The 27904-nt window shown below is 42.3% G+C and overlaps 1 protein-coding gene across 1 annotated transcript; it reads left to right on the top strand.

The window, feature by feature from the left end:
• Positions 1 to 287: 287 nt before the first annotated feature.
• pals1a (protein associated with LIN7 1, MAGUK p55 family member a) lies at positions 288 to 25523 on the top strand. The gene is made up of 17 exons (XM_056426027.1): positions 288 to 449; positions 11948 to 12246; positions 13742 to 13919; positions 14506 to 14606; positions 15721 to 15828; positions 17643 to 17720; positions 17813 to 17953; positions 18933 to 19094; positions 20203 to 20280; positions 20394 to 20577; positions 20723 to 20794; positions 21093 to 21164; positions 21825 to 21992; positions 22100 to 22189; positions 23113 to 23225; positions 23351 to 23461; positions 23548 to 25523. The coding sequence occupies exons 2-17, from the start codon at positions 12052 to 12054 to the stop codon at positions 23722 to 23724; spliced, it is 2028 nt and encodes a 675-aa protein (XP_056282002.1). The 5' UTR covers positions 288 to 449; positions 11948 to 12051; the 3' UTR covers positions 23725 to 25523.
• The last annotated feature ends 2381 nt before the right edge of the window (positions 25524 to 27904 follow it).

Genomic DNA, 27904 nt, shown 5'->3' with positions numbered 1-27904 from the left:
TACATCCTAAACTGTTATCTTAAACAAATGTTTTTAAAAGTCATTTGGCAGTTGCTCTTTTCTGTGGTCCGGTTTGACTGATACTAATTTATCAATAGTAATCATTTTACTGTGACGTTCACGAGCTGCATTCCACCGATGCAGAAACGTGTTGGATTGGTTTAAACACGATTCGCTTCATCGCTGTATCCAATCGGCATCATTGTTTCGTCTCGTTGCTGGTATGTGGTCTCCGCCCCCTGTCTGGAATTGGAAATGACAGTCAGTGAGGAGGAGGAGGGTGAGGTTTGGTGCTGTGTCCGAAAAACGAGCGACGATTCTGTTCGGAGTGAAACTGGCAAAGAAACATAAAACCCCGAATCACGACGACTGGAAAGAAACTAACTGAAATACGAAGTATCAGTCGGGACGTAGCTGCTAAAGGAGGACGTGGAGGGCTCTGGAACAGAGTGAGTGTCGAAGGGTTTTCGGTCGTGTCTGAAGCCGCTTTGTTATCAACAGGTGCTGCAGGAAGCGGCGAGCTAGCTAGTTAGCCGCGAACATTAGCCTCATAACGTTAAAGTTGACCACACTCGCGGAAAAAGAGTGAGTCGTTTTCGTGAGAGCGGCTGGTCGCTAATATGGCGCCAAAGCTTTAGACGATCGGAATTAACTTCCTTTCTCCTGGTGATATGAGTATATAATGAACCGAAAGCTGCTGCTGAGTTACTTTGATAGTGGCTCACTAGAACCGTCTCTTAGCTAACTGTCACACAACCACCCGGACCTCCACCGACATGCTGACCCGTAGTGACCGTTCACTAGCTACAGCAGAGGACTGAGTTTAGCTTGCGTGTGGTCATCTGAGGACAGTGTAACAACTAGTTAGTGTTTCAGCCCGTAGCTGCGGTCGCGTTACGCTACATTGTGTTACTTGACGTTACACCTCTGTATGGTATGGAGACGTGTTGGGTTCTGACTAAAACATTAGGATGCTAGCGTTGATTGCGTCAGTGAGAATGTGTTAGTTACTGCCTGCTATCCAATGTCGGTATCAGCTCTACCAGGCGGTAACACAATAATAATAATAACAACAACAACCTGTCTATGAACCGAAACTTGGCAATTCACCTATTCAATAGTTAATTCTAGGGATTTACCTGCCGAGTATCTGCAGTTCGAGAACAAGGATGTAATGTTGACAGGCATTTTCTTCAAATGAGTAACCTTGGAGAGCAGTTTCGGCTGTGCCAACATAAGTCACATGCCACTAAAATCTGCATTGATGTCAAACGTGTCCTGTCTACATTATCCTTATTTATGTTTTCCTGTGTTTTCATCTAAATTCAAACTGCCCATGTCTTAATATATTACACTCAGTGCGTTTACATTATGGTATAATTCGAATCTTGCTTTAGTCGGACTATGCTATCTTTTGGGGGATCTGCTGTTATCCCAATATACATGGCAGTGAGTAATTCGAATCATTGGCCGAAAGCATGTCATATCCGATACGATAGGTGGCGCTGTTTTCATTACAACTTGTGGTGATACAGCCATTTCCGCTTGACCTTTTCACCACCACCAACAACAACATTTCGAGAAAGATGGCGAACAGAGAGCAAGGCGAAGCTACATCCCTCTACTATTCTTCCATGGTGTTAATAGGAGCACAGCGAATGCAAATGGCGCTATTGGCTGAGTTGATAACGGAGAGAAGACACCGTCGCCGAAGGTACACGGAGAATTTAATTTATCGTCTCTTTCGACTTCCGGGTCACGACATGGGAGGGAGGGAGGGAGGGCGGCGGGATCTCGAGCATGCGCAAAGACGCAAAGTCCAGTTCCGAATCGAATTCAGAGTTACATGCCGCGAGAGTCGAATTATTAACTGGATCGGACCGAGCTATCCAGGGGTGTTAATCGGACCGAAGTCGGACCGCACATAGTCCGACTAAGGTGTTTACATGAAACGGATAATTCGATTTCAGTCCGACTAAGCCAATAATTCGATTGCATGTAACCGCACTGAGTATCGCATAGTTGGAGTCGTTTAAAAAAAAAAAGGAACTATGATGCTGGGTGAAAAAGCCTTTGTATTGGTTCTCTGATGCAAACAACACAAACAAGGAGCACAAAGGTTTGACTACATGCATACAGACAATGATGGAACGACTGTGAAGGAGGAAGGCAACCATGTCACCTCCTGACTGTCGTCCCAAAGTGCTGTCTTGAACAATGAACACCGATTTTTCTTCATGTCAGTGAAGGATTCTCCCCTTGCTGCGTCATGTTGGGTGCCTGAGGCTGTCTGCATGGGTTTGATAATCTATGCTTATTTGCAATGTTGGTGAGACAACATTGCCTGACAATGTATCCAAGTGGGGTACTGTGTTGTAGGGAAGCTTATACTCTCTTAAAGTTAAACAAACACTGTTGTAGTGACAACTCTTAACTGAGATGAAATGAAGGAACAACGCTTTGTCTTGCTCAGCTGAAGTGTGCGAGACCAGATCAATTACACTTAACCACAGGTATTAACAGATTTATTAACTGTGTTCTTTATTCTTCGCTCGATTTAGGGAACAAACACGTATTGACTAAATAGCTTTAGACTCCATCCATCCATTCTCCTTCGCTTAATCCAGGGTCGGGTCGCAGGGGCAGCAAACCCAGCTGACTCTCATCCCCGCCGCTTCACACTCGCTGCAAAACGCCCCAGTGAATGCCGTAGGTCATGGTCCGAGGATACTGACAGGACCACATCATCTGCAAACGGCGGAGAGGCGATCCCGAGCTTTAGACTGTATTTTTAATTGATATGGTCTATTACGTAATGGGTTTTGGTTCCAGCGCTTCTGTTGTATGGCACAACATGAGGATTGTATCATGTCTGTGTAGACTTGGGTGACCTAAAAGGGTGAGGTTTTTGTTTTGTTACACAGTGGCATACTTATTAGCGGTTGATGCGTTACTAACAAGTTTGGACTGGAACCTCAATGTCCCACTTTGAAAGAAACACTGAAGTATAGAGGTGTTCCAATTTGTTATTACAGATGTTAACAAACTGCATGATTTGCAAATGAAAATAGGTAATAAATTGCATTTTTCGCAATGTTTGATATTGCAAAATCTATAGCATGATTGCAAAATCTCAATAATAGTGTCATGATTTTTGTTTTGTGATAATGTCGTATTGTGACTTTGGTGTCGTGATAGTATAATATTGAAGTGATAATATTGTATCTTGCGGCCTCTGGTGATTCCCACTAGAGATGCACCGATCAGGTTTTTGGTGCCGATCACCGATCACTGAAATCAGTACCTGCCGATCCGATAATACCGATCACCGATCACGGTGTTGATTGAAGCATTCTATTTATTGTGTAGCATTATTGCCTAGGACTATGAGGAAATACATATATAAAGCAACTCAAACATTAAAGAAATTACCGATTTCTTTTAACATTTAGGACTTTTATTTTGAAAAATGTCCTAATTGATACATTAAAATTGTTTGATTGCTATTGTAGGGGATTTCAGATATGTATGGAACACATCTGCATTATTCATTTCCTGGAACTCTTGGGGAAATCTATATACAGGACTTTTCTTAACATACAAAAGTCTGACTTATTTTTATAAACTCTTCCTTGGTACAGTAAAAATGTTTTAATGTTAGCATAATTTAAGCTAAATCTCAGAAACGATCTATAAAGATACAAAATCAGTTCATTGTTTACTTTTATATGTTAGTGTATGATTTGTCGACATCTTATTTTGACAAACGGATGTTGTTTCACGTGGTTCTTTCCGCTAACTTTGCAAAACCGGATGTCACATAAATCCTTCCGCTAACGTTATCAAAATCCTCGCGCGCTCCTGATCGAATGTGTTTACCGTGAGCATCAGTCTCTAGGGGCTCAGACATGTGAGAGTCGGCTGAGTCGACCCAGAGATTCAACTCTGGGGACGGGGACGCCGCTCGGTGCGTGAGGATCCCCTCGTGGACCTCTCACTCTGCGGCCCTCGCCGGGCGCATTGTCTCCGTTGTGCAGTGATTGAAACGTCTGATAGTTCTCGCAGATGTTACGTCATCTGATGGGCCGTTTTGAGAACGCCGATCAAAACCGATAATGGGAATATCGGCCGATATGGATCGGCGCCGATCAGATCGGTGCATCCCTAATTCCCACCCACGAGAAGCCTTTTTCATGTGTCAGATTTCACATTTTATTAAGGTGAAAGTAATATTTTTTGTTTTGTTGATGGATACATTTTTGATACATAGCAGGAATGAGTAACTTGACAGATTGCTTCCCTTTAGTTATGGCCGTCAGCCTAGCTACTGAGCCCCAGGGGCATGTGGTCCCTCGTCTACAGTGTGTACCGTGTAGGACCGCATGTGATCACCCGGTGTTCAACAGCTCTGAACTGATCTTTAGGCTCTGGTGCAGGTAAGAGGTCACATCGGTTTGGCGATGGGGTCGATGCTGCCTTTTCCATAAACCCACTGTCGGCTAGAGAGGTGAGGACAGGCACGTTGGGCCACAGGCCAGCAAAATACACAAGTTCTCTGTTCTCTGGAATGCTCTCTCGGTCCCTCTCACTCTCACTCCGTTTCTCTGACCTGATTGCAACCCAAAGTTAGACCGCTGCCAAATGAAAATGTGTCGCGAAATCAAGGTTAGACGTTATCGCGCTGGGGCTGGCGCTGTCACCTGGTCAGTGTCACCCACCTTTTAGATATGATGACGGTTCTTTCCTGTCTAGAGCTTTTCAGTGAGCTTAATTCTAGTGTGCTGTTTGGGCATTTGTTAGCGGTTTCAGGCTGTCAGTCAGTGAAGCCTGCCTCAACCAGCCTAAACAAGCGGTCGAGTGGTCTTAAGGAACTACTTAGCCTGACTTTCAGTAGATTACTTTTGCTGAAAAACAATAACATACAGGCTTTCGGTCATTTCCCCTTAAATAGTAAATGCTATGTTTCCATTCATATTTACTGAACCATTACTTCATAGCTGTAAACGATGCAAAAGTCTTCCAGAATGTTAAAGATTATTGTTTATTGAAATCTATCTATCTATATTTTCTACTTTCGTATTTTAATAAAAATCCAACTTATGTCTGTATTCCCCCTCTCTGCTGCATTTTGGCTCCTATTTGTGTGTGTGTGTGTGTGTGTGTGTGTGTGTGTGTGTGTGTGTGTGTGTGTGTGTGTGTGTGTGTGTGTGTGTGTGTGTGTGTGTGTGTGTGTGTGTGTGTGTGTGTGTGTGTGTGTGTGTGTGTGTGTGTGTGTGTGTGTGTGTGTGTGTGTGTGTGTGTGTGTGTGGCAGCTCTGCTTCTGCTCTCACGGAGATTCACAGACTGACTGCTCAACTCAGTCTTGGTGACACATGATGTGGGTTGTTTTAAGAGTTGCAGGAACACTGCATCCCATACTCTTGAATTGATCAGACATTATACAGATGAAGCCTGATATTAACTCTTGCTTTGCCATGACACATTTTAGAATTGGGCTAGATTCCCGCCCGAACCATTATTGTTCAACTTTTAGTTTGAAGGAGGTCATGACGTCTGACTAGTTACCTGAACGATCAACAATCTGACAGTCCGATAAACTTTATCATCGGGTCCACGTCTTAGATTTGTGTCTAAACTTAAATGTTTTTTTTTGACACCATGAAATGTATCTAAGTCAACTATTGCAAGAATGTTTTTTGATGTAAACCGAGAAGTTGTTGTGGTATTTTAACTGACATCGATGATGCTTATATTGCCCCTTCTAAACTAGAGTGCTAAACCTCCTGTTGACACATTGACCTTCACAGCTCTGACGGGGCAATTATTGGGGCGCTCGGTTCTGAAACAGCTCATTTCCCGAGTGATGTGTTTCCACACATTGTTTTTCTCATTTGTCTCTGGCAGCTCATTAAATATGGCAGAGTTGGTCCCTGCGCTGAGCTATTTGTCTCTATTTAGAACTGTTATGTCATCCATTCAGTAATCTAGGCCATACATTCTTTCTCTATATCTTTGTGTGTGTTGTCAACCCTCAGTGTGTTTTTTTAGGAGTCCAGCTGACGCACCAATAAAGTCCTAATTGTCCCTGGTCTGAGGACAGAGATCCTGCCGGTCTTCATCAGCCGTACTGGGGAGCGGAAACCCAACCCTGCCTCGTCCTTCCTCCCAACAGCTACAGCACATTCAGTTTTTAGCCTTCAGTCACAGAGTATGGATCACCACTTTAAGTAGGTCAAGGATCCGCTTCTGCTAGCATTCCACACCATTAGACATAAAGTATTTTAATGAGCCGGGCTCTGAGTGGGAGAAATCCAAGACATTTTTAGGCACCTGCTTTATAGCTGGCTTAATTTATGTTTGGCTATATTAGACTTGGCGAACTAAAAAACTACTAGGAATTAGTTTTCAGCGCAAGCTTTATCAATACAGACAAAAGGCATTCTACTTATTATCTATATTGTTTTCTGTAAAATGATGATATCATACTGCATATTGAAACATTTAACCCTTAAGTCAAACCTAAAAGGAATGTGCGATAATTACCCTCAATATTTTGATGACACCACTTTATGTAAAGAAGTGTTACTTGCAGCCAGTCGGATGCTTTTTTCTTCTTCTTAGCCGTTCTGCTTTTGACGGGATTGCAAGGTGGACGGCAGACAACCACCAAAGGCTGAATATAACTGAGGCATGTCATTGTGATGTTAATATAATTTCGGTTAGTTTGTGTCCCTGACCCGGTTACTGGGGCAATGGCTGATGTCATCATCATAACTGGGATAGAATCAGCCAGGAAACCTCTAAACTCATATCTTACTATTAAAGTGCATGTGCACACACTTATGCTTGCACAGTATCATGGGGACATTAAGACCTAGGAAGGAAAACATGCTTGTGTGATTAGACAATCTGTCAGTAGTGCCAAGGTTTCTTGAACACGTTGCATGAACTAAACTGGGCTCTGCATACCATTTAGGCATTTTTAATGACTAGCTAATTAGAGCTGGGAGTCAGGAGGGACTTACCTTTGCTGACGTCGCCAAACCCATAAGTTGTATGTAAGTCAAAACATATTTGGAATTTGAATGCTGCAGTGTTTACTAGGGATGCACCGATCTGATCGGCGCCGATCCATATCGGCCGATATTCCCATTATCGGTTTTGATCGGCGTTCTCAAAACGGCCGATCAGATGACGTAACATCTGCGAGAACAACTGTCAGAGACGTTTCAATCGCCGCGCATCGCAACGGAGACGATGCGCCCGGCGAGGGCCGCAGAGTGAGAGGTCCAGGAGGGGATCCTCACGCAGCGAGCGGCGTCTCTGTCCCCCGAGTTGAATCACTGGGTCAACTCAGCCGACTCTCACATGTCTGCCCCTAGAGACTGATGCTCACGGTAAACACATTCGATCGGGAGCGCGCGAGGGTTTTGATAAAGTTAGCGGAAGGATTTACGTGACACAACATCCGGTTTTGCAAAGTTAGCGGAAAGAACCACGTGAAACAACATTCGTTTGTCAAAATAAGATGTCGACAAATCATACACTAACATATAAAAGTAAACAATGAACTGATTTTGTATCTTTATAGATCGTTTCTGAGATTTAGCTTAAATTATGCTAACATGAAAACATTTTGACTGTACCAAGGAAGAGTTTATAAAAATAAGTCAGACTTTTGTATGTTAAAAAAAGTCCTGTAAATAGATTTCCCCAAGAGTTCCAGGAAATGAATAATGCAGATGTGTTCCATACATATCTGAAATCCCCTACAATAGCAATCAAACAATTTTAATGTATCAATTAGGACATTTTTCAAAGTAAAAGTCCTAAATGTTTAAAGAAATCTGTAATTTCTTTAATGTTTGAGTTGCTTTATATATGTATTTCCTCATAGTCCTAGGCAATAATGCTACACAATAAATAGAATGCTTCAATCGACACCGTGATCGGTGATCGGTATTATCGGATCGGCAGGTACTGATTTCAGTGATCGGTATTATCAGTGATCGGCAGATACTGATTTCAGTGATCGGTGATCGGCATCAAAAACCTGATCGGTGCATCTCTAGTGTTTACATTTTCATTTGTTTTGTTGCTACGCTTCTTTGCTCAATACTGCTGCCAACTTTACACCGTCACGTCAAAAGTGGACTGCAGCAGTCATTGTTATTTATTACATCTGGGCTCTTCCTATGATGCCATGTTCGTCAGTGGAAAGAGCATTCTCTAGTCTATGCAATCAGTCTGTCGTGTGAAATTAGGACACGGCAGCAATTTGATGGATACTGTGTCACGCTCTGTTTGTATTAAAGAGAAAAAGATGTTAGTATATTGTATAGTAACTGTAGAAACATTATTATTTATAAATATATATATATGTATGCAGGGTTTTTCCTGCATAGAGAAAATTTGGGCGCGCGCCTAAGCCGTTTTCCCGAACGCCTATGACAAATCCCGAGCGCCTAAGGCAAAAAAAAGTCTGCGATGGAAAAAAAAAAAAAAAAAACTGTGCCGGCGAATATGTTCTCAATAGTATGTTTCAAGTAGGCTACAGCCGAACCCTCGTTCTGTTTTGATCAATATTAATCAAGTTGATAAGCGTGTCTTCTTGTCCGATCAATACGCAACTGTGAGGTGCGCGAATGGACAGAGCGACACAGACCGTGCGCGTGCAGCGCGCACAAATCTTTTTGGGGAGCACCGAAGACCCATTTTGACCCAGGAAAAACCCTGGTATGTGTATATGTATATATATATATATACACGTATGTATATAGTCCTGGTAAGAGATAGCATATCAATATGCTGTTATTGTGGCAGGGAAAGATAAGTATATGTATATCGTACCTACGCTATGATAGTGTGGAATTAGGACCAAGCATTAATTTCATAAAGCCGATAAAGGTGCAACAAACTAATATGTAAGGGTGAGAGTTAGGGCGATGAATATCAAACCTAATGTTGCAAGGCTGAGGAGAGGTCTGATGAGCAAACCAAAGTAAACACCTGTGTTCATGAGTCACGGCTGTGTGGGAGCTTTGTGCCAGGACAATGAGTTTGTTTTAATGAACGTCGCCGCTCCATGACGCAATGCATTTTCACTCTGAACTGTTGTTTACCAACTGTTTTTTTACTTATATTTTGGTTTTCAAATGTAACTTAAATTGCCCTAACCTTAACCCGCCAGAGAAGCATTAAAAGAAAATCTTGAATTGGACACCCTGGAAGCTAATGTTAATTAGATGCTAACCAGTAGCTGACCCATGGTTACGGTCCATGTCCTGTTTCATGTGGTTACCATCACATGCTTCTCCCAGGCGGTTTGTATCCTTTTTTGTAGCTTGTAATCCATCAGGGCTGATTTCCAGTCCTTTGTTTTCCTTGCTTCAGGCCCCTGAATGAGTTTCAACAGCCTCATTTTCATCCCTACCGTGTGTTGAATCCCTCACAGTGACGGGAGCCGGTTCATATTTGTTGTTCGAGGAGCACTTACCTCACTGATGTCTGAGCATCAGATACTGACCATCCAGGCCTCCATCACCAGCTCTCAGACAGAAGCCTCATTCAAGGATTTGTTATTGTCATTATACAATACATACAGTGTCTGTCTGTCAACCGGTCTAGGATTGCACAATGATACAATGAAATCGGACAAACTGTATAAAAGTAGCACAAAAGGAAGTTCAACAAAATATAAATAGACAGTCTAAAGCCCTGGTAGATATCTAACCTGTGCTGGGCCTTTCAGGACCGGGGACAAGTTTCACCACAGCATTGTTCTTGACGAACGATTCTCCTCATTTTAAATGATTGGTCTGTTTAAGGTTGGGTTGTCACTCATACACACACACCTCATGTATATTTACAAATATACAATTATGTGTAATGTGAGAGTTATAAATTGTACTTGGAAGAGAGCACTTTGGTTTTAGTAGGAATACGGGTTGTGCTTATGGTAGCGGTGCATTATTATAATGTGCAAAACCAGCATAACAGAATGTTCTATGTCCTTTGAATGTGATGGAGTGCAGTGTGTCTGCATTTTAGGTTTTACTTGGTCAAACCTGTTTTGGAGAGGCGGGTTGAAAATGTTTCTCTTTTGACCTCCATATGAACTTGAAATTTTAAGACTGAGAAGAGTGAAAAGCATTTCAGGGCACAGACTTTAATATCTAGTCATTTTGGACTGTATTATTGTATTACGTGTTTTTATTTTTATTTTCATTTATTAAAACACATTTTTGGCTGAGACATGGAAGATAGACTGAACTAAGTTTCATTTCTAATAAAAAGCTGATAATCTATCATTTCAGTGAAAGCAATAACGATAAACATGGATTTCCGTAGGATCGTTCCACGACTTCTTTGCTGACATATTTGTCTGTGTCCAGAGAAAAGCTTTGGCCTTGGAAAACAATAGTGTGTGCAAGCATGTTTATTCTGATATGTGTCACGGTTGATGTCTGCTTAAAATGGAGAATGGATGAAAACGTCATATTCTAGTTTAACATACCAAATACGTAAACCCTACGGATATCCTTTATTACACAACACTGGATGACCGGATTGGTCCCAACATTTCAAGGCTTCCTTCTGGTCAGTGAGAACATGCTGAAATTGAGGACACACACACACACACACACACACACACACTCCCCCATCCCCCATTTGTGGAATTTTTTCCCAGGACTGGCTGTGTGTGTGTGTGTGTGTGTGTGACAAACAGTCCTGCTGGTAAGAGATAGCACATCAACATGCTGTTGTTATTGTGGCAGGGAAAGATAAGGTATCCATCTGTCTCACCTTTTTATCTCACCCCCACCTCTCTTGCTCCATCCACTCTTAGCACCATGTCGGGTTCTGATGGAGCAGTCACTAGTCTCATCCAGTCACTTTACAAACCAGCAGGTGAACCAGTATACGGTGGCCGTTTAAAAGATGATTCTATTTGATCACAACTTTGACATTCTTTGGTTGTGGTTTTAGCCTTCGGGAATAAAATGAGTGAAATCACCTGTGTGGATGCATAAATTAGTGGAAAAAATTAATAGAAAGATTCATTGCAAATGAAAAAAATAATGTTGTTGGACTTGTAGGCCCTGGAACTCAATTTGAACTACTCATCATACAAGAATACAACGCTTTCCACCAAAAGCTACACATGTTTTGGTTATTTCCAATGAGAAAGTTTCCGTCTTTCTCTTTGCTCTCTGTGATACATACTCAGCAACTTTTTAAACAAAATGCGGTGCCACCTGGTTGTGTCCTTGTGTTTCCAGGCTCTAACCACACCAACACAGTCCTGATAAAGCAGATTATTTGTGTCTTTAAAACATTTATTTTTTACTGTTAACTCACTAAGTGTTCCGATATTGTGACTTTGACGATTACTGATTACAGATTCTGTGTGTATGATCTGCCTTGCTGACAAGTACATGTTGCGTCATTGTGACCTATTTTTACATTATACTCAAGTTGAGTCCTGAGATCTGGGATCAAAGCAAAAAGTGTTGCTTCTAAATCAGGCGGTTAAAATAATCAGGCTCAACTTTCGTCTTGTTTCTCTGTAAACTGTCCGAGCGTCGACCTGCTCGTGTCTCCCAGATCTCATTTGAGTCATTTTAGTATTTACCAGCTAGTAAATTGATAACGCTGTTAACAAGTTAATTATTTATTGGCTCAGTCAGTCCTCCAGTTAGTTGTGTGGTTTGTTTAAACACGCATTCCTTCTGTGTTTGACCAGTCATACCAGTCTGTTTACATCCCGGGTAAATGGATACCTGATAGTTCTGGGTCTGGTAGTGTGAAGGCCACTCGCTGCCTTCTGGATATAAGGAAACCCCCTCATGTTATGCAGCGGACTTCTAATCCATACTTGAGGAATGTTGGGAATGTCCGCAACTGGATTAATGACACCATTTTCTGCTTTCTCCACATGGTGAAGGTGTCATGGCCGCCCTGTTTACCGAGCTGCCCTCCTAGACCCGCCTGGTATTTAGAGACACATACCGCAACATCCCCGCAATCCACCCACGGCCACTCCTAGGGATGACGACCTCCCATCTGAACGGCCATGTCACAGAGGAGGAGGAGGAGGAGGGGGGAGGAGGAGGAGGATGTGATGAAGAACTGAGGGGAGGACAGCAGCACCGGGAGATGGCTATCGACTGTCCGGGTGAGCTGGGTAGTCGAACGCTGCCGGTCCGACGGTCCGCACAGCTGGAGAGGATACGACAGCACCAGGTATGCTCTCACACACTCTCACACTCTCACACACTCTCACACACATGTATAATGTGCATTTAAAATCAACAAAGGCTGTACACACCTGGAATGGGAACAGACAAATAGAGTAGAAATAAAAGACCTGTGTGCCCACTAGTATGTATCAAAAGAGTTAACAGCTCTGGAATGTAACCAAGTACCTTTACTCAGATGATGTAGTCTGTGTTGCCTTGTACTTTACTGAAGTATGCTCATTTACACTTTGAATGCCCTACATTTCAGAATAAAATAACTGAAGTTACTTTGCAGTTTAGGATTTTAGAAACCAGACACTTATAAGATTTGATCAATTGTAAGAACGTTAACTACCCCACAAATCATAAAGAAATTGCCTGCCCATGACTCCGGTGCTGTGCAGTAGACCAATCGTGGCACATCGGCCATTTTTTCCATGCACACCTGTAAACATGGTAAAGAGAAAGAACAACTTACTGTTACAATTCCGTAAATTTGGGCATTCGCAACTCATAAAGTGATTGGTCGGAGTAGTTGCAATAGAGACATATACATCCTGACTTTCGGTACAATGTATGTAAAGCTTGTTCCTACATTTCCCATAATCACAACACAGTAGCATATCTGTCCCTTGTGAATGCCCATTTCCTTGAAATACCATCCATACTATTAATCTCATTGGATAGCCTATGTCATCATCTGCACACATGAAAAAAGACCGAGCCAACCTTTACTGCTGTGTGACTGCGAATGGTTCCAGCCACATGTTCATTCATGAATCCATATTTACATAAGCAAGCATTGGCGGTGCTGTCAGAAGGAACAAGGAACTGATCTCTGGGGCCTCCTCCTCCTTCAAGGACGAGTAGTCTGCCAATGTCTCTCAGCCAAGTCACTCCAAGAACACACACACATACACATATATGTATCACCAAATCTCACACAGTGAACATCTCTACAAACAACAATGTTGTGTGGAAAGATTTAAGGAAAGGATTGCGTTGGCAATTTGAATTGTGATCATTTTCTCTCGTACTTGTTCTAAATAGTTTTAGATATGACGCCCCAAGCAAAATCTGAAGATTACCGTGTTTCTAAATGAATAGAATGCGAACAAATATTGGTTGGTTGTTTTAAGGTCCTCCCAGGTTTCAGCTGGAGTGTGTAATGTACAAAACGACTGTTCACATAATTTACTTTCATCAAAAGTGATACAGAAGAGTGCCCTTTATATAATACAAAGATGCATTGTCCTAGGTTCTTCTATTTTTAAATGTTAAACAAGGTAATTCTGTCATTGGGCACTTTTGTTAAACGGTTTGTTAACCAATTATTATTGGACTTATTATTGGACTTTGGCAGTATGATGTAAACAGTGAGTGCATCAAAGCCGAGAGGCTGCACGGTACAAGAGATCAGTGGAGAAGTGACCGCCTTTTTAAAACACCACAATCACATTTCCATCCGTGATGCATTTGTGTGTCCGTATGTGCGTCAGGAGGATCTCCGTCGCCGCAGAGAGGAGGAGGGTCGGCAGCTGGACCTGAACGCCTCGCTCAGACTCCGGAAGCTCTCCCAGCATCCCCACATCGGCATCGACAACCCCACATTCCTGAAAGACTCGCACACATCGCAGCAGCCGGCTCTCGGCAGCCAGCACACGCACGCACTGCTGGGTAAAGACACACACACACACACACAGGAGAGTATAATTACAGATCACTGATGTAACGAGTCTCTCAGAGAGGTAAGGAAATAATAAAGAGGCAACGGTGAGAAGGGTGCTTAAACCTTAATGATCATTTAAATCTTTAAAAATGTAAATGATTAATAATAAGAACTGGAGGGGGGGAAATAAGAGTGGGAGAGAGAAAGATGGAGGGAGAGAGCGAGAGAGGGAGAGAACGCTTTCTGCGAGGGAGAGGAATGTCTGCCGTTAGGGAGGAGAATTCCTTAGGGAGGGAGAGAAGGACACAAAAGGCTCTTGAGGGCGACTTAATTAAAACTCTGTTTCGGGTAGTAGTGTTAACACACCGTCACACAAACAGGAAGCCAAGATGTGCGCTCTTGACTTAGAAACAAGATGCAACCTCTCTCTCACACACACACACACACACACACATCAATCTGAAGCCAGGACAAGCAGGCTGTCCAAAGTGAATCTGTAAAATCGAGCCAATTGTCGTCTTTTCCCTTCTGTAGGACGCTATGTAAAAGTCAATGGTCCTTAATGAGAGTGTGTGTGTGTGTGTTTTCCTGCAGAGTTGGAGGAGCTGCTGTTGTCACTGAAGCAGGTCAGGGGCTGCCTGTCTGACCAGCAGAGCCAGAATGACGTGGAGCTGGTTTATGCTCTACTAAACAAGGTAACATGAAGGCAGCTGTATGGAGAGAGCCCCGAGTCAATAAGTAATTGTGGTATTTTTATGACGTAGAAGGACTTTACAAAGACAGAGCGGTGTGGTCTCAGCTGGAGCATCCATGATGACAAGGGCCTAGCAAGATTTGTGATGGGGAGGGGGGGCGGGACCGGAGGCTACATATAGACAATTTAAATCTTTTTGGAACAGAGGCTATGGACTCTTTTGTGTCAGTATTAAATATTACATAAGTTGGCTATTTTCATGCCCCAGGCTAAGAAATAATTAAGTGTTTCTCCTGGAATGTTGTAGCAATTGTCAGCATCAGAAAGCTCTGAATGGCTCTTTGTGGCTGCAGGGACATTTGACATGTATTTCAAGTAAAGGTAACTAGTTTTGGTTCCCTGCCTCCTCTCCAAATTGTCCTGTTGGGGTGAAGTTTGCGGCACTGAATATTGTTGACTCATCAAACACCAGATGAAAAGCTCTTTACATTTCCTCACGCCTGTTTGTTGTATAGTCAGGGTATAGGGTGCGTAGTCTACTGGACACATGGAATCGTATCGACGAGAGCTGTACAGAAGGAAAAAAATGTCAGAGCTTTGAAGATTGATGTATAACATTGGCATTGTAATTGTTATGACTAATAACTGACATAAATATACAGGCTGATATACGAGCCGTTGTTATGTAACGTGAAACAAATCAACGATGGCCAACTGTCGTTACACCGATCGCTTCATTCTGGAAATGTTCTGGAAATGGAGAGATCGACTAGACGTACAATTAGACTTACGTCGTTTGCTTGCTGTTCCTCGCGTCTCTCTTCTCGTGGACCGATTCTTTTACGCTTTCAGAGTACTGACTGAATGGGTCGACTAGTGCCTCAAAATTATGGCCAGAAGCGCACACCAATGTCAGCTCGCTCTGTGAACTAACGAAAGAGGTTTTACTTAGAAAGTCCCAAATAAAAAACTTTGATTAAAAGTATATAAACTGAATCTCTGTGACGTACAGTAACTAACATAATCATTTCATTACACTTTGATTTGCCTTTTAAATAATGTGAGAAGGGGGACTTGCAGATACTCACCATGTATTTTTTTTGGTTCTCCTTCAGTCTGACTTCCAGTCAGCGCTGAAGATCCATAATGCCGTGGCCACCAGCATGCACCGACCCTCTCCTCCGTACCCACACACACACCAGGCTCTTCAGCTGGCCTTGGAGGTACGTCACCGCTTACTGCATTTCACATTTTCGAAAAGCGACAATTGTTGTTGCATCATGTTCTTCAGACAGAACACACACACGCAAACACAGTCCAGGTCAGCGAGTGTATGCCGTGATAACGAGGTTGGAGACAGAGCAGCTCTGTTCAGCATCAATTAGAGCTGTGCACACTCACACACTCACACACACACACATTTTTGTCAGCCAAGTCTTTCATGTTGCAATCACATTTTAAAACGACAGCCCTTTCATAATGAATGCTGCGGTGGTCAGTTTGAGCTCAGACTTGATGATTCATCAGAAGGAGAGAATCGAAGCCGTCGGAGGGACCGACATGCTTTAAGTCTGTGAAGTTGGCTCTGCTCGTGACATCAGGTCGAAGACAACCAGTTCAAGGGAAGGGGACAATTTTATTCTCTGCCAAGGAGAAGAGTCGGCTAGCTGTCGGAGCTATTCATGGCTCATTTCAGTGGAATCTCATTAAAGAGCAGCGCATTATTTCTGCTCCATGTTGGCATCTCCGCCCCGCATTTGGCTTTAAAACAGGAAAAGCTTTCAGCTTCCATGCGGCACTGCCAGAAACATGCTCCTTTGTCACTGATAACGAAGTGGAAAAGAAGTGAAGAGAAAATATAAACTGGCTCTAAATACATACTAGCTTTTCTCTTCTTAGCTTGACTTCATATTAGGTGCCGATTGGAACTATTTTTCCATTCTTACCCATTTTACAAAATTTGACACATTTTTCACAGAATTTCTGTTCGGAAGAATAGTTTGAAATATTTTTAAAACCATTTGAAGTCCAGTGCTCCAACCCTCTTTAGACTTTTGTTTTGGCGCTTTCTTGACTTCATTCTCAACTTTTTTGTTTTAAATTTCTACATGTGCACACATAGACATTTTATGGGGACTAGCAGGGCGTTTAACTGCTAATTAGGATCAACTATGTTTTCACATTATGAGGATCATGGGATTCATCATTGTGAGAACCGGTCTCCGCTTCAGGAACACATCGTGAGTCCGACGGGGACCTTTCTCAAGAACTAAAAAAGTAGAAACGCATGAGCTTCTTTCTTTTAGATAGCAGCACATACAGGACTGTCTCAGAAAATTAGAATATTGTGATGAAGTTCTTTATTTTCTGTAATGCAATTCAAAAAACAAAAATGTCATGCATTCTGGATTCATTACAAATCAACTGAAATATTGCAAGCCTTTTATTCTTTTAATATTGCTGATTATGGCTTACAGCTTAAGAAAACTCAAATATCCTATCTCTAAATATTAGAATATCATGAAAAAGTATACTAGTAGGGTATTAAACAAATCACTTGAATTGTCTAATTAACTCAAACACCTGCAAGGGTTTCCTGAGCCTTGACAAACACTCAGCTGTTATAAATCTTTTTTTTTACTTGGTCTGAGGAAATATTAAAATGTTATGAGATAGGATTTTAGAGTTTTCTTAAGCTGTAAACCATAATCAGCAATATTAAAAGAATAAAAGGCTTGCAATATTTCAGTTGATTTGTAATGAATCCAGAATGCATGACATTTTTGTTTTTTGAATTGCATTACAGAAAATAAAGAACTTTATCACAATATTCTAATTTTCTGAGACAGTCCTGTATATCATTTAGAGCAAAGATGGTTCTTGTCACATTTTAAACGAGCCTTGGCTCCATCAAGTACATTGTTCTCCACTGCAAATTCACTGTTATGTTCATACATGCACTTGCTGCGTTGATAATATGCCAACATAATACGCTTGTGATGATTCCAACGATGTTTTTTTGTCACCACGGTTCCAGACCAGGAGTCTCATCCAGTCGAGCCAGAACAAAGAGGGGTTGGAACTCCACAGCCTGCTGTCAGACTCACACATCCAGGTAGAGACACGCAGGTGGTTCATTAACAAAGATACCAGAGAATTATTGCTCCACTCCTGTTGTTGATGTGTGTGTGTGTGTGTGTTGTGCAGTCATTGCTCCTGGCCCATGACAGCATAGCGGAGACAGAGATGCAGCCTGAGCCGCTGCCCTCCGAGGGAGAGACGCTGACCCAGTGGGGAGGAGAGACTGTGAAGATAGTCCGCATCGAGAAAGCCCAGGACATACCGCTGGTAAGACTACTGGGGTCTTTTATTGCTTTAATTGCACTCATTAAAATAATTCCCCAACTAAACCCAGTAGTAGGAACTGAAGATAACACATGCAAATACTTTATGAATATTCTGCCTTTTTGCTCTCCGTAAAGCATATAATGTGATTTAATTCAGTAGAATCTCTGATTCTCTTCTGTAAAGTACCAGCCTTTTCTTTGCTGGGCTCAATGTACATTACGTACATTTCAACACCAGTGTGCTGTGAGAGATCGTCCGGTGTGCCTTGTGAAAATGTCCAATTTAGTTGCCGCAAATAATTTGCCATTGTTGAGGGTCTGGCCTATCAAATGCTCTTCCGTGCCAATAGGAATGAGACGTTGTGGTGAAGAACGGCGATTGAAGAAATATTTCAAAAAGAAAAATGCAGACTCGGAACTGGGCTCTGGGCAACCGTCTAACCCGGATGGAAAGTCCAGTACGACTGGTGGTAAAAAGAAAAACTAGCGAAAGTTATGTTTCGTTTGGATTCACTTCCCCCGGGGATCGACTGCACCGCTATCGTTATGCTTGGTGTATGGGAAAAAGCTATCAACAGCGTCATGATCCCAAACGAGACGAAACACCCGTCACAGAACAACAACAACAACAACACGGACTATTTTGTTTGCTTGTGCACACAAACTAAGAACACTTTTATGAAGAAATCCACAAATGTGTCTGAGAAAGCTCTCAAAGCTACTGAGTAGCTGAACTGGTGACCAAATGAAAAAGCCCTCACCCTGTGCAAGAGGTGTTACTACTACCTGCCTGCAAAGCCATTGTGAACGAGATGCTCGGCCCTGACGCGGTTAACGAAGTAGCTAAAGTGCAGAGTTATGCTATAATGTAACTTTCTCTAACTTTTTTGGTCTTGGTGTGCCACAGGATTTTTTATATTTAACTTCTTCTTTTTGCCGCAGCTCAAACATTCCACTGTTTCTGTGCGTGTCTCCTCTAGGGGGCGACTGTGCGTAATGAGATGGACAGTGTAGTGATCAGTCGCATCGTTCGAGGGGGAGCAGCCGAGCGAAGTGGACTTCTATCTGAAGGAGATGAAATACTGGAGATCAACAGCATAGAGATCAGAGGGAAAGATGTCAACCAAGTCTTTGACATACTGGTAAGTTTGTCCACATATGATATGATATTCCTTTATTTGTCCCACAGTGGAGATATTTAAAAAATCACAGCTGCGGTGCACATCAGAGCATCAATGAAAATAAATATAAAACACAAAAACACAATACTAAAAAAACTAAATACTAAATATACAGGAGGGAAATAAAGTGCTGAGTAAAGTGCTGAGTTTGCCAGGATCTCCAGCGATCTACTGCAGTGTGTTGTGCAGCCTGACAGCAACAGGAAGGAAGGACCTGTGGTACCTCTCCCTCAGACACCGGGGAGGAATCAGCCGGTGGCTGAAGGAGCTGAGCAGAGCTGAGAGAGTGTCATGCATGAGGTGGGAGGCGTGGTTCATCAGGGACGAGAGCTTTGCCATCATCCTCCCATCCCCCACCACCTCCACAGTATCCAGAGGACACCCCAGCACGCTGCTGGCCTTCTTTAGCAGCTTGTTTAGCCTCTTCCTGTCAGCCGCTGCCATGCTGCTGCTCCAGAAGACCACTCTATAAAAGATGGCTGATGCCACCACAGAGTCGAAGAAGGTCTTCAGGAGTGCTCTCTGCACTCCAAAGGACCTCAGTCACCTCAGCAGAAAGAGTCTGCTCTGTCCCTTTTTATAAAGTGCGTGGACATTGTTCCCACAGTTCCTTGACCTTCACTGGGTGGTAACACCAGAGTGATTCATGGAATACATTAGTGTGAAGAAGGAACATTCTTTGACTTCTGCTGGTTGGTTTTAAAATGGCCACTTATCTGTGTTTTTTTTATTTATGGTGAAACCTTTATGCCAGGACCACCTTGTAGAGATGATCATCCTGGCTAAATCAAGGTTAAAAAAAAGTGGTTTCACTTTCAGTAGTTACATTATCTTTACAAAATACACACGTTTACATGCATATTCAGCTTTTTCTAAAATGTCATATGAACATTTAACATTCTACCTCCATCCCGCTGATTTGTGTCGAGATGATTTTTGTTGTTGAATAGTTTACTTTGGCTGTAATTCTCTGGTACTTTCATTAAATGGAGCTCAACAGCAAACGTCATGTAAAGGTTTAATGCAAAGCATAGTTTATAATGGCTAATAAATTGTGTGTGTGTGTCAGGCGGACATGCACGGCCTGCTGACCTTCGTGCTTATTCCCAGCACTCAGAGCAAACCTCCTCCCGTCAAAGAGTCTGTGGTGAGTGGCGAGTCGTGAAACACCCCGAGGGCTCGAGGTGGAGCACATTTAAAAAGGTGTCGACAGGAGTGAGTTGTGAAAATGTCCTCTGGCCTTCTCTCTCGCTCCTCCAGGTCCACGTGAAGGCCCATTTCGACTATGACCCCTCAGATGACCCCTACGTGCCGTGCAGAGAGCTCGGCCTGTCCTTCCAGAAAGGAGATATTCTCCACATCATCAGCCAGTCGGACCCCAACTGGTGGCAGGCGTACAGGGACGGAGACGAGGACAACCAGCCTCTAGCCGGACTGGTGCCAGGTACTTTCATCTGTCTGTCTGGTTTGTTGTTGTGGTTGTTGTTGTTTTTGTCTTGAGTGTTTTTATGAGAGCATTTGAAGGTTACTTAGTCAAACTCTCATCTGGCTGCTGTTTGTTTGCTCTCATATTCTCTTTTCCTCCACAGGGAAGAGTTTCCAGCAGCAGAGAGAAGCCATGAAACAGACCATAGAAGAAGAGAAGGAGCCAGAGAAGACTAGTCCGTTGCTCTTCTCGCTTACACCGTAACCTGATGACTGACCAATCCAGTCGTTTTAGTGTATATAGTAGTTGTATCATTTGTTTAATAACTGGATTGATGTCCAGCCGGACCACAGGATGCATTCCTGATTCATTAGAGTTTGTTGGTGCCCAATTCTCCAGTTAGCTACCAGACAGGAAACTATTCCCCACCACCACACATAACATACATTCCAAAAATCAAACTCAAATAGTTGCTTTAGACACGTATTACTGTTGACTTAAAGGTGTGTGTAAAGTTGCGTGCTCGTTTTCAGGGAAGCTGTGGTGCGCGAAGAAGAACAAGAGGAAGAGAAAGAAGCTGCTGTACAACATCCACAGGACCGATGGTAGGACTTCCTGTCTCTTTGTGACGCTCCAATCTCTTTTAATGTAACCGGGGCACTACTCTTATGTGTCCTAAATGTAGTAATGGATGGTAAGGCTGTGAAAAAAGAAAGTTTGAATGATTCATTTTCACAATTTTTGTTTTTTTATGAATCTAAATAAATACTAATGCAATTTATATGCTTTGCACTCGGTGGCTCAAGTTAACGCATTGTTTAACGGGAGGGGGGGCCCTAAAATGCCATCGTAGATATCACAAATATCACTGCAATGGACAAAATAATTATCCAAATTCTTATTTTAGTGTTTGTGTTGATTAGTTTCTACAAAATCATATACACATAGTTATAAATGAAGTAATAACCAGTTAATGCTCCAGTATAGAGATCAGTTGGACACCTGCAAGTATTTTCTCTGCTTATGAGAGAAAGTGGACAGTCTACACTTTCTAATTTGTTAAAACATCACCATTCACAGAGTTTAAATTGTTCGCTGCTGACTTGCTGGCTTACATCTCCATCAGTTTATCTTGGATACATCATGTTAGTCATCGTTTCCTATTTTCTGTGATAGAAACCGTTTCTGCTCCTAACCTCTTCTAGTTTCTCCCTCCGGACGCCATCATAACGTTCTCATTCAGTTCTTTCTGTCCATTTGCCCAGACGTTGACAATGAGGAGATACTCACCTATGAGGAGATGGCTTTGTACCACCAGCCGGCCAATAGGAAGCGGCCGATTGCACTGATTGGTCCAACCAGCTGCGGACAGGTGGAGCTTAGACAGAGACTGCTCAACAGTCAACCAGAACGCTTTGCTGGAGCTGTACCCCGTAAGGCTAACACACACACACACACACACACTGTAAACACTGTACACACGCTTTTATGTGTTTGTGGATATACTAACCTGTGTGTGTGTGTGTGTGTCTGTCTGTAGACACCACGAGGAGTCGTCGGGATTGCGAGCTGAGTGGTCGAGATTACCACTTTGTGTCTCGTCAGACCTTTGAGGCAGAACTGGCAGCAGGTAGAGTTTCATGTTATTAGATACTCTGTAAATGGATTATTTAGAGTCACAGACTCTGCTTGTTCTGTACCAGCTCCATCACGGGTGGACTCAATTTCACTCATTCACAAATGACAAAATATTACTCCGAAGCGATCAAGCTCAGACTGTTTAGAGGACATTTATGAGTCGAGACTTAGTAAAAGTGCTTTACAGGTGAATGGTGGGAGCTCGAAAGCCTTCACGGCATACTAATTGATAGGTTACCGCATAAAGTTGTCTCCATTCGCTCTTTATTCCCTCAGTAAACATAAGTTTGTGTCTCAATCTCTAGTTTCAAGTCTTCTTCAATACAGCATGATGTTCATTTAGTAAATGATAGTCACATTGACCATAAAGGAGGTTATGCTTTAGGGCGGGGCTACAAGGTGATTAACATGTCACATAACATGTCACATTTAGCATTCAGTTGTCTAAGTCCCTTCTGGTTGCAAAAAACTAGCTGGCGACCGATTGTGTGTGTGTGTCTGCACATTAATTAAATGATGCGGCAAACCCTCAGCCTCGGATTGATGCAAGGGTGCATGCGGCGTAACTTCCTCCATTTGCTTATGAGGACACGCCCACAGACACTGTCCGCCCTTCCATGGTCACAGTGCAAACAGGAAGTTCTCTTCCACGGTGTGGTAGGATCCAAAATGTATCCATGACAATGGATTGTCACGGTGTCATAAGCCAAAGTGAGCGAGTGAAAAATGGCATCATTTCCGGACTGGATTAAGCAAATGAAATGTTCCAACATGCCGGGTGATAACGAGCGTAACACCCGGCGCTACAGAGGGCGTAAAACTGTCAGAATAACGCCGCCGGCGTCCCGTCCTCGTGCGAAGAAAAGGACATGGCATCGGCTCGAATGACATTCCCCTTCTGCGTTCTGTTCCCAGGGAAGCTGATAGAGTCCGGTGACTTTGAGAAGAACCTCTACGGGACAAGCACGGACTCAGTGAGACAGGTCATCAACACTGGAAAGATCTGTGTGCTCTGTCTGCACACACAGGTGAGAACACACCCACCCACACACCCACACCCACACACACACACACACACCCACACACCCACTGCAGAACACTAGCTAAAAGGTTTGAGGTTAAGTGTGTGTGTGTGTGTGTGTGTGTGTGTTAGGCTCTTAAGGTGCTCAGGAGTTCAGACTTGAAGCCTTACATCATCTTCATAGCTCCGCCCTCCCAGGAAAGACTCAGAGCCCTATTGGCTAAAGACAACAAGAACCCAAAGGTATTCATTAACATGCCCCTTCTCTGGGTTCTCTGCCTTTTTACACATCACCGGTGTTTACGTGTGTGTGTGTGTTTGGCCGACAGCCCGAAGAGCTGCGAGACGTCATTGAGAAAGCACGGGAGATGGAGCAGAGCTGCGGTCACCTGTTTGACGCCATCATTGTCAACACGGACCAGGACAAAGCCTTCAACGAGCTGCTACGACTCATCAACAAACTCGAAACTGAGCCCCAGTGGGTGCCCTGCTCCTGGCTGCGCTGAGAATACACACACACATACACACACACACACACACACACGTCACACTGGAGTACACGTTTCTAGCGGTCCAACACAGTGGACGTTGGGTATTGGGGGCACCGCCAGGAGAGGACACGTCTTTTGAGAGTTGGAATGATATGAGATGAAGTTGTAGTTTCATGGGGAATCATCACAATATTACAACCTAAAGTTGTTATTTTTCTTAATATTAGGATATAAATGGAAAAAACAACCATCTTATTATATGATAATGTAGTTTTAGGAGAAAAAGTCCTAATGTTTTTAGATCAATTTCTAATTTCACAAGAAAAGGTCAAGACAATTGGCAAGATATAAGTTGTAATAGTAACACCTACAGTTGGATGATCATTTGAAAAAGATCCTACACATAAAGTTGGGATTTCACGAGAAAAATGTAATATCCAGAACAAAGTAATACTATTACAGAGAACATGTAGTTATTGTTTTGCAAATTAAGTTTGCGTCCAGGTGTGTTGGTGAATCCTGACACTGTACTAGTCTTAGTTGACGAGGCTTGGACTGCATGTCCTTTTCTACAATTATTATCATAGAATTATTGATGTATTGTTAAAATGTGACTTCTTGTAATTCCAGCTTTATTCTCATGACATCTCTTAATACGACTGTGTTGTACTGCAGAGTACAGGTCGTAGAATGTCTGGACCTGTTGGCACTAAGCTTGTGTGTCTGGAGGAAACAGAAGTTTGTGTCCAGCTGTGACCTTCATCATCTTTCTCCTCATCAGTTCTCAGTGAGACCAAAATATGGACCTGGAAAAGGCACTGTTTCCTTTTTTTTCTTTTTTTCATCTTTCTCTTCTCTCCTCTCAGAGCTCTTTCTCTTTTATTACGCACCCTTTGCCTTCACTCTGTCCTCATTTCAACCATTATGATTTAAAATATTTAAGATATCACAGTCACAATTATTTTATCTTTTTGCAGAGCCGAGAATCTGTGTAAAACGACAAAAACAAATCTGATTCTGTGTTCAGACGTGTTTGTACTCGGTAATGAGATGAGTTGCCCCGGGTGAGTCGTGAAAAGTCACACACACAAGCTCAGATTCATAAAGTGCTAATTTAAATCACCGCCGAGCCGTTATTGCTGTGGAGGACACACAGTTGTGTACGTACACACCACAACAGTGCATTAGACGCCGACTTCCCCCGGAAGTCTTTCCACGTGTGGCCTGAAGCTGCAGCCTTCTCCGCCCTGACTGACCTCTGACTGACTGGTCAAATGCAAACTATTGCCATAAACACTTAATTAAGACGCAGCACTTGATATTTCCTCTCTGACCGACCGTCTGCTGACTCGTTCCGTCTGATCACATCCGATGTCTGAGTGGGTACAGGAAACGTGAACGTTGTAGTTTATAGTCGTGATGCTGAAGTTAGTATATATTTAGTGTGAATGGATATATTTTGTGTGCGTGTGAATGGATCTGTGTGTCTTGTCTTTGAAGACAGCAAAGTATTATTATGACCTGAAATAGACCTGACGAACTATCACTCATCACTGGCTTGAGCATTTATATATTTGTAATATTGAAAAATAGATTTATGAAGTCCAGAATGCACCAATAGGATTGCAGGTTTCACCTTTTGCCTCAACTGCCATTGGTCCAGGAGGAGGAGAGGGCGGAGTTTAGCAGAATTAACTGTATTGAATGTAAAGTTAATTGATACCACTTGTTGTTTATCAGACATCACTTCTTCCTGAGTAAATCTGCTTTTTTTATGAATATTCACAACAAATAAATAAATAGATGATAGAAGACGTCTGACTTTGTGTTTCTTTATGTTTGTTTTTAGGTTTCTTCGTGTAAATATTTTTCACAGAAAAGGGTCTCAAGTGACTAACATTTGAAAGTAACTCAAATAAATGAGAGCCAGCTGGATAAAAATCTGTAATGGAATTTGGCTTCAAATGCGAGTAAAAAGCTTCTATCAACAGCAGTGGTTTCCTCTTTTTCCTTTCAAATTCAAGAATCCATCTGGGCACGCACCGATCCAACATCCGATACTGAGACCTGTGTTTGGGTATCGACCGATCCCTAGTCCTGATTTAGTGTTTCATGAAAAAGCTGAATGCCTTTTTATTTGCGTCAAAGGGAACATCAGGCTTCACTTGTAAAATGTTCACACCTGGATATCAATTTTATAATGTATAAATGTAGTAGTATCCAATGTAGACCAAATATAGTCTGTATCAGACAGGTTTCCTAATCCAGTAGTCCTGCAAAGCGCCAGGAGCTCCACAGTGCTGAGCCAGCGCTACCATGGTGACCGAATGCCTGAATATCATTTATTCTCAACAAGATATGACTTGCCTCTTAGTTTGATTCCACAGAGGAAGAACAAGGATGTGTGACCTTCTGATAAATGCTGCTGTTGATGTACAGTGTTATTGCCTCTAAAAAGCATTAAAATACATGTAATATTACAGTATTCGACTGTTTATTTTGTGAGCATGCTACAACAGTTAGATTTTGGCTAACATTTTCTACAGCAGATTATTACAGTGTATGTGACAAGAAAATCATATTTAAAATGTCCACTCACCAACACCAAGGGGTCATCACATGACCTCAGTTAGGAACACCAAGTGGTCATCACATTACTGATGTTCTGCAGTTCCTAATATGCCGTTGAAGGTCATGAAATGTGACACCCCTGAAGAGCAAGCTGGAAAGAGAGCCTTTGAGTTGAAGAATGTTGTCCCTCGTAGTGTTCCATAAGTACTTTCATACACTCAGTATGAGTTCAGATTTTCAGATTGTAACGAAATATATTACACATTACAGTCAGGAATGGATGGTACAAAGTATCATTATTTTTTCTATAACTTATTTTTACCACCATTTAAATACTTCTTAAGTGAATGTAAAATAGAAACCCATTATTTTAAAAGTTGAAAGATTCATGAAAACTATGACTGTTTTATTACACGGAAGCTTACATCCATCCATCTCCTGCTGGCTCTCTGTCGGAGGTCAGGTGTAGTAGAATAAATGAGCTACAAGGGGGCACTGTTCTACGGAGTATTATTATTACCACGCAGGATCTCTGAGGTGGAACAAAGTCCACTGCCGTTTCGTCTCCCGGATTCACCACTTCAGCAACAAAACAAAAACAAAACCCCTTTTTGTTTTTCCAAAATGACGCTGCTTTGCTTTCCTCTTTATTTCGCTCGGCTTGTGTGGGCGACATGTTTGGTCTGGTTCTGGACATGAAGCCTGTGTGATCATGCCGACATCAAAAGCCCACTGTGGTGTGATTTCCAGATCGGATCCACTCTGTACTCTTCCACACGGTCTGCTATCATGCTGCTCTGAGATCAGCATTAACACCTCTCACTCCACTCCTCTGTAAAGGAGCAGGTTTACTGAATGCTGTACTCTGCAAAGTAAAACCAGAAACATTCATATCAAGTGTAAGTGTTCACATAAAAAGTACAATACACACTCAGAAGTCATTTGTCAACAGTTGCTGCCACTTTGCATTTGGCCTTTTTGTCCTTTTGATCTGAGCTGATCTTCGGTTTCCTTTTCAACCTGTTTGAGGAGCAGTCAGAGAGTCTTAATGCAGAGCAAGAGGATTACCCCCAACCCCTGTCTGTTAGTTTGTAGGGGAAACTCCCCCTTTAAAAAAATAAGTCAGCTTATTTTTTGTTTTTGATGTTTATGTTACGTTATCCCTCAAATGGTCAAATATTGTAAAATATATTCAGAAAAACTATGGTATTGGACTTAAAAAAGTAATCCTACAACTATTTCTGAAAAGTATATCACTTATTTATATCTTTTACCTTTTACCTCTATTGGCTGGCCGCCACTGGGTGTAGGTGGTGTTGGTTATTGTTAGTTAGGAAGGTTAGCACACGTCTGATAAACTAACTGTTGCCAACCAAATCTGAGGATGATCAATTACAATTCAACTAACTAGCATGTACAAGGACATGTAAGAACTAACAATAGAAGGAACCATAGTTAAAATGATAGAGCATGAAGATTTTTGTTGTCATTGTACCGACACTAATATCATGATATTAGTAAAATATTGTTTGTTATTGTTATTATTTGTAATCTGCTTTAAGAAACTTTACCAAAAATGAAAAGCCAATATAATAATGAAGCTCACTCAATATGATTACCTAAC

Source organism: Pseudoliparis swirei, chromosome 11, assembly GCF_029220125.1.
Source record: "Pseudoliparis swirei isolate HS2019 ecotype Mariana Trench chromosome 11, NWPU_hadal_v1, whole genome shotgun sequence".
Lineage (NCBI taxonomy): Eukaryota > Metazoa > Chordata > Actinopteri > Perciformes > Liparidae > Pseudoliparis > Pseudoliparis swirei.
This window is presented reverse-complemented; position numbering and strand designations above follow the sequence as displayed.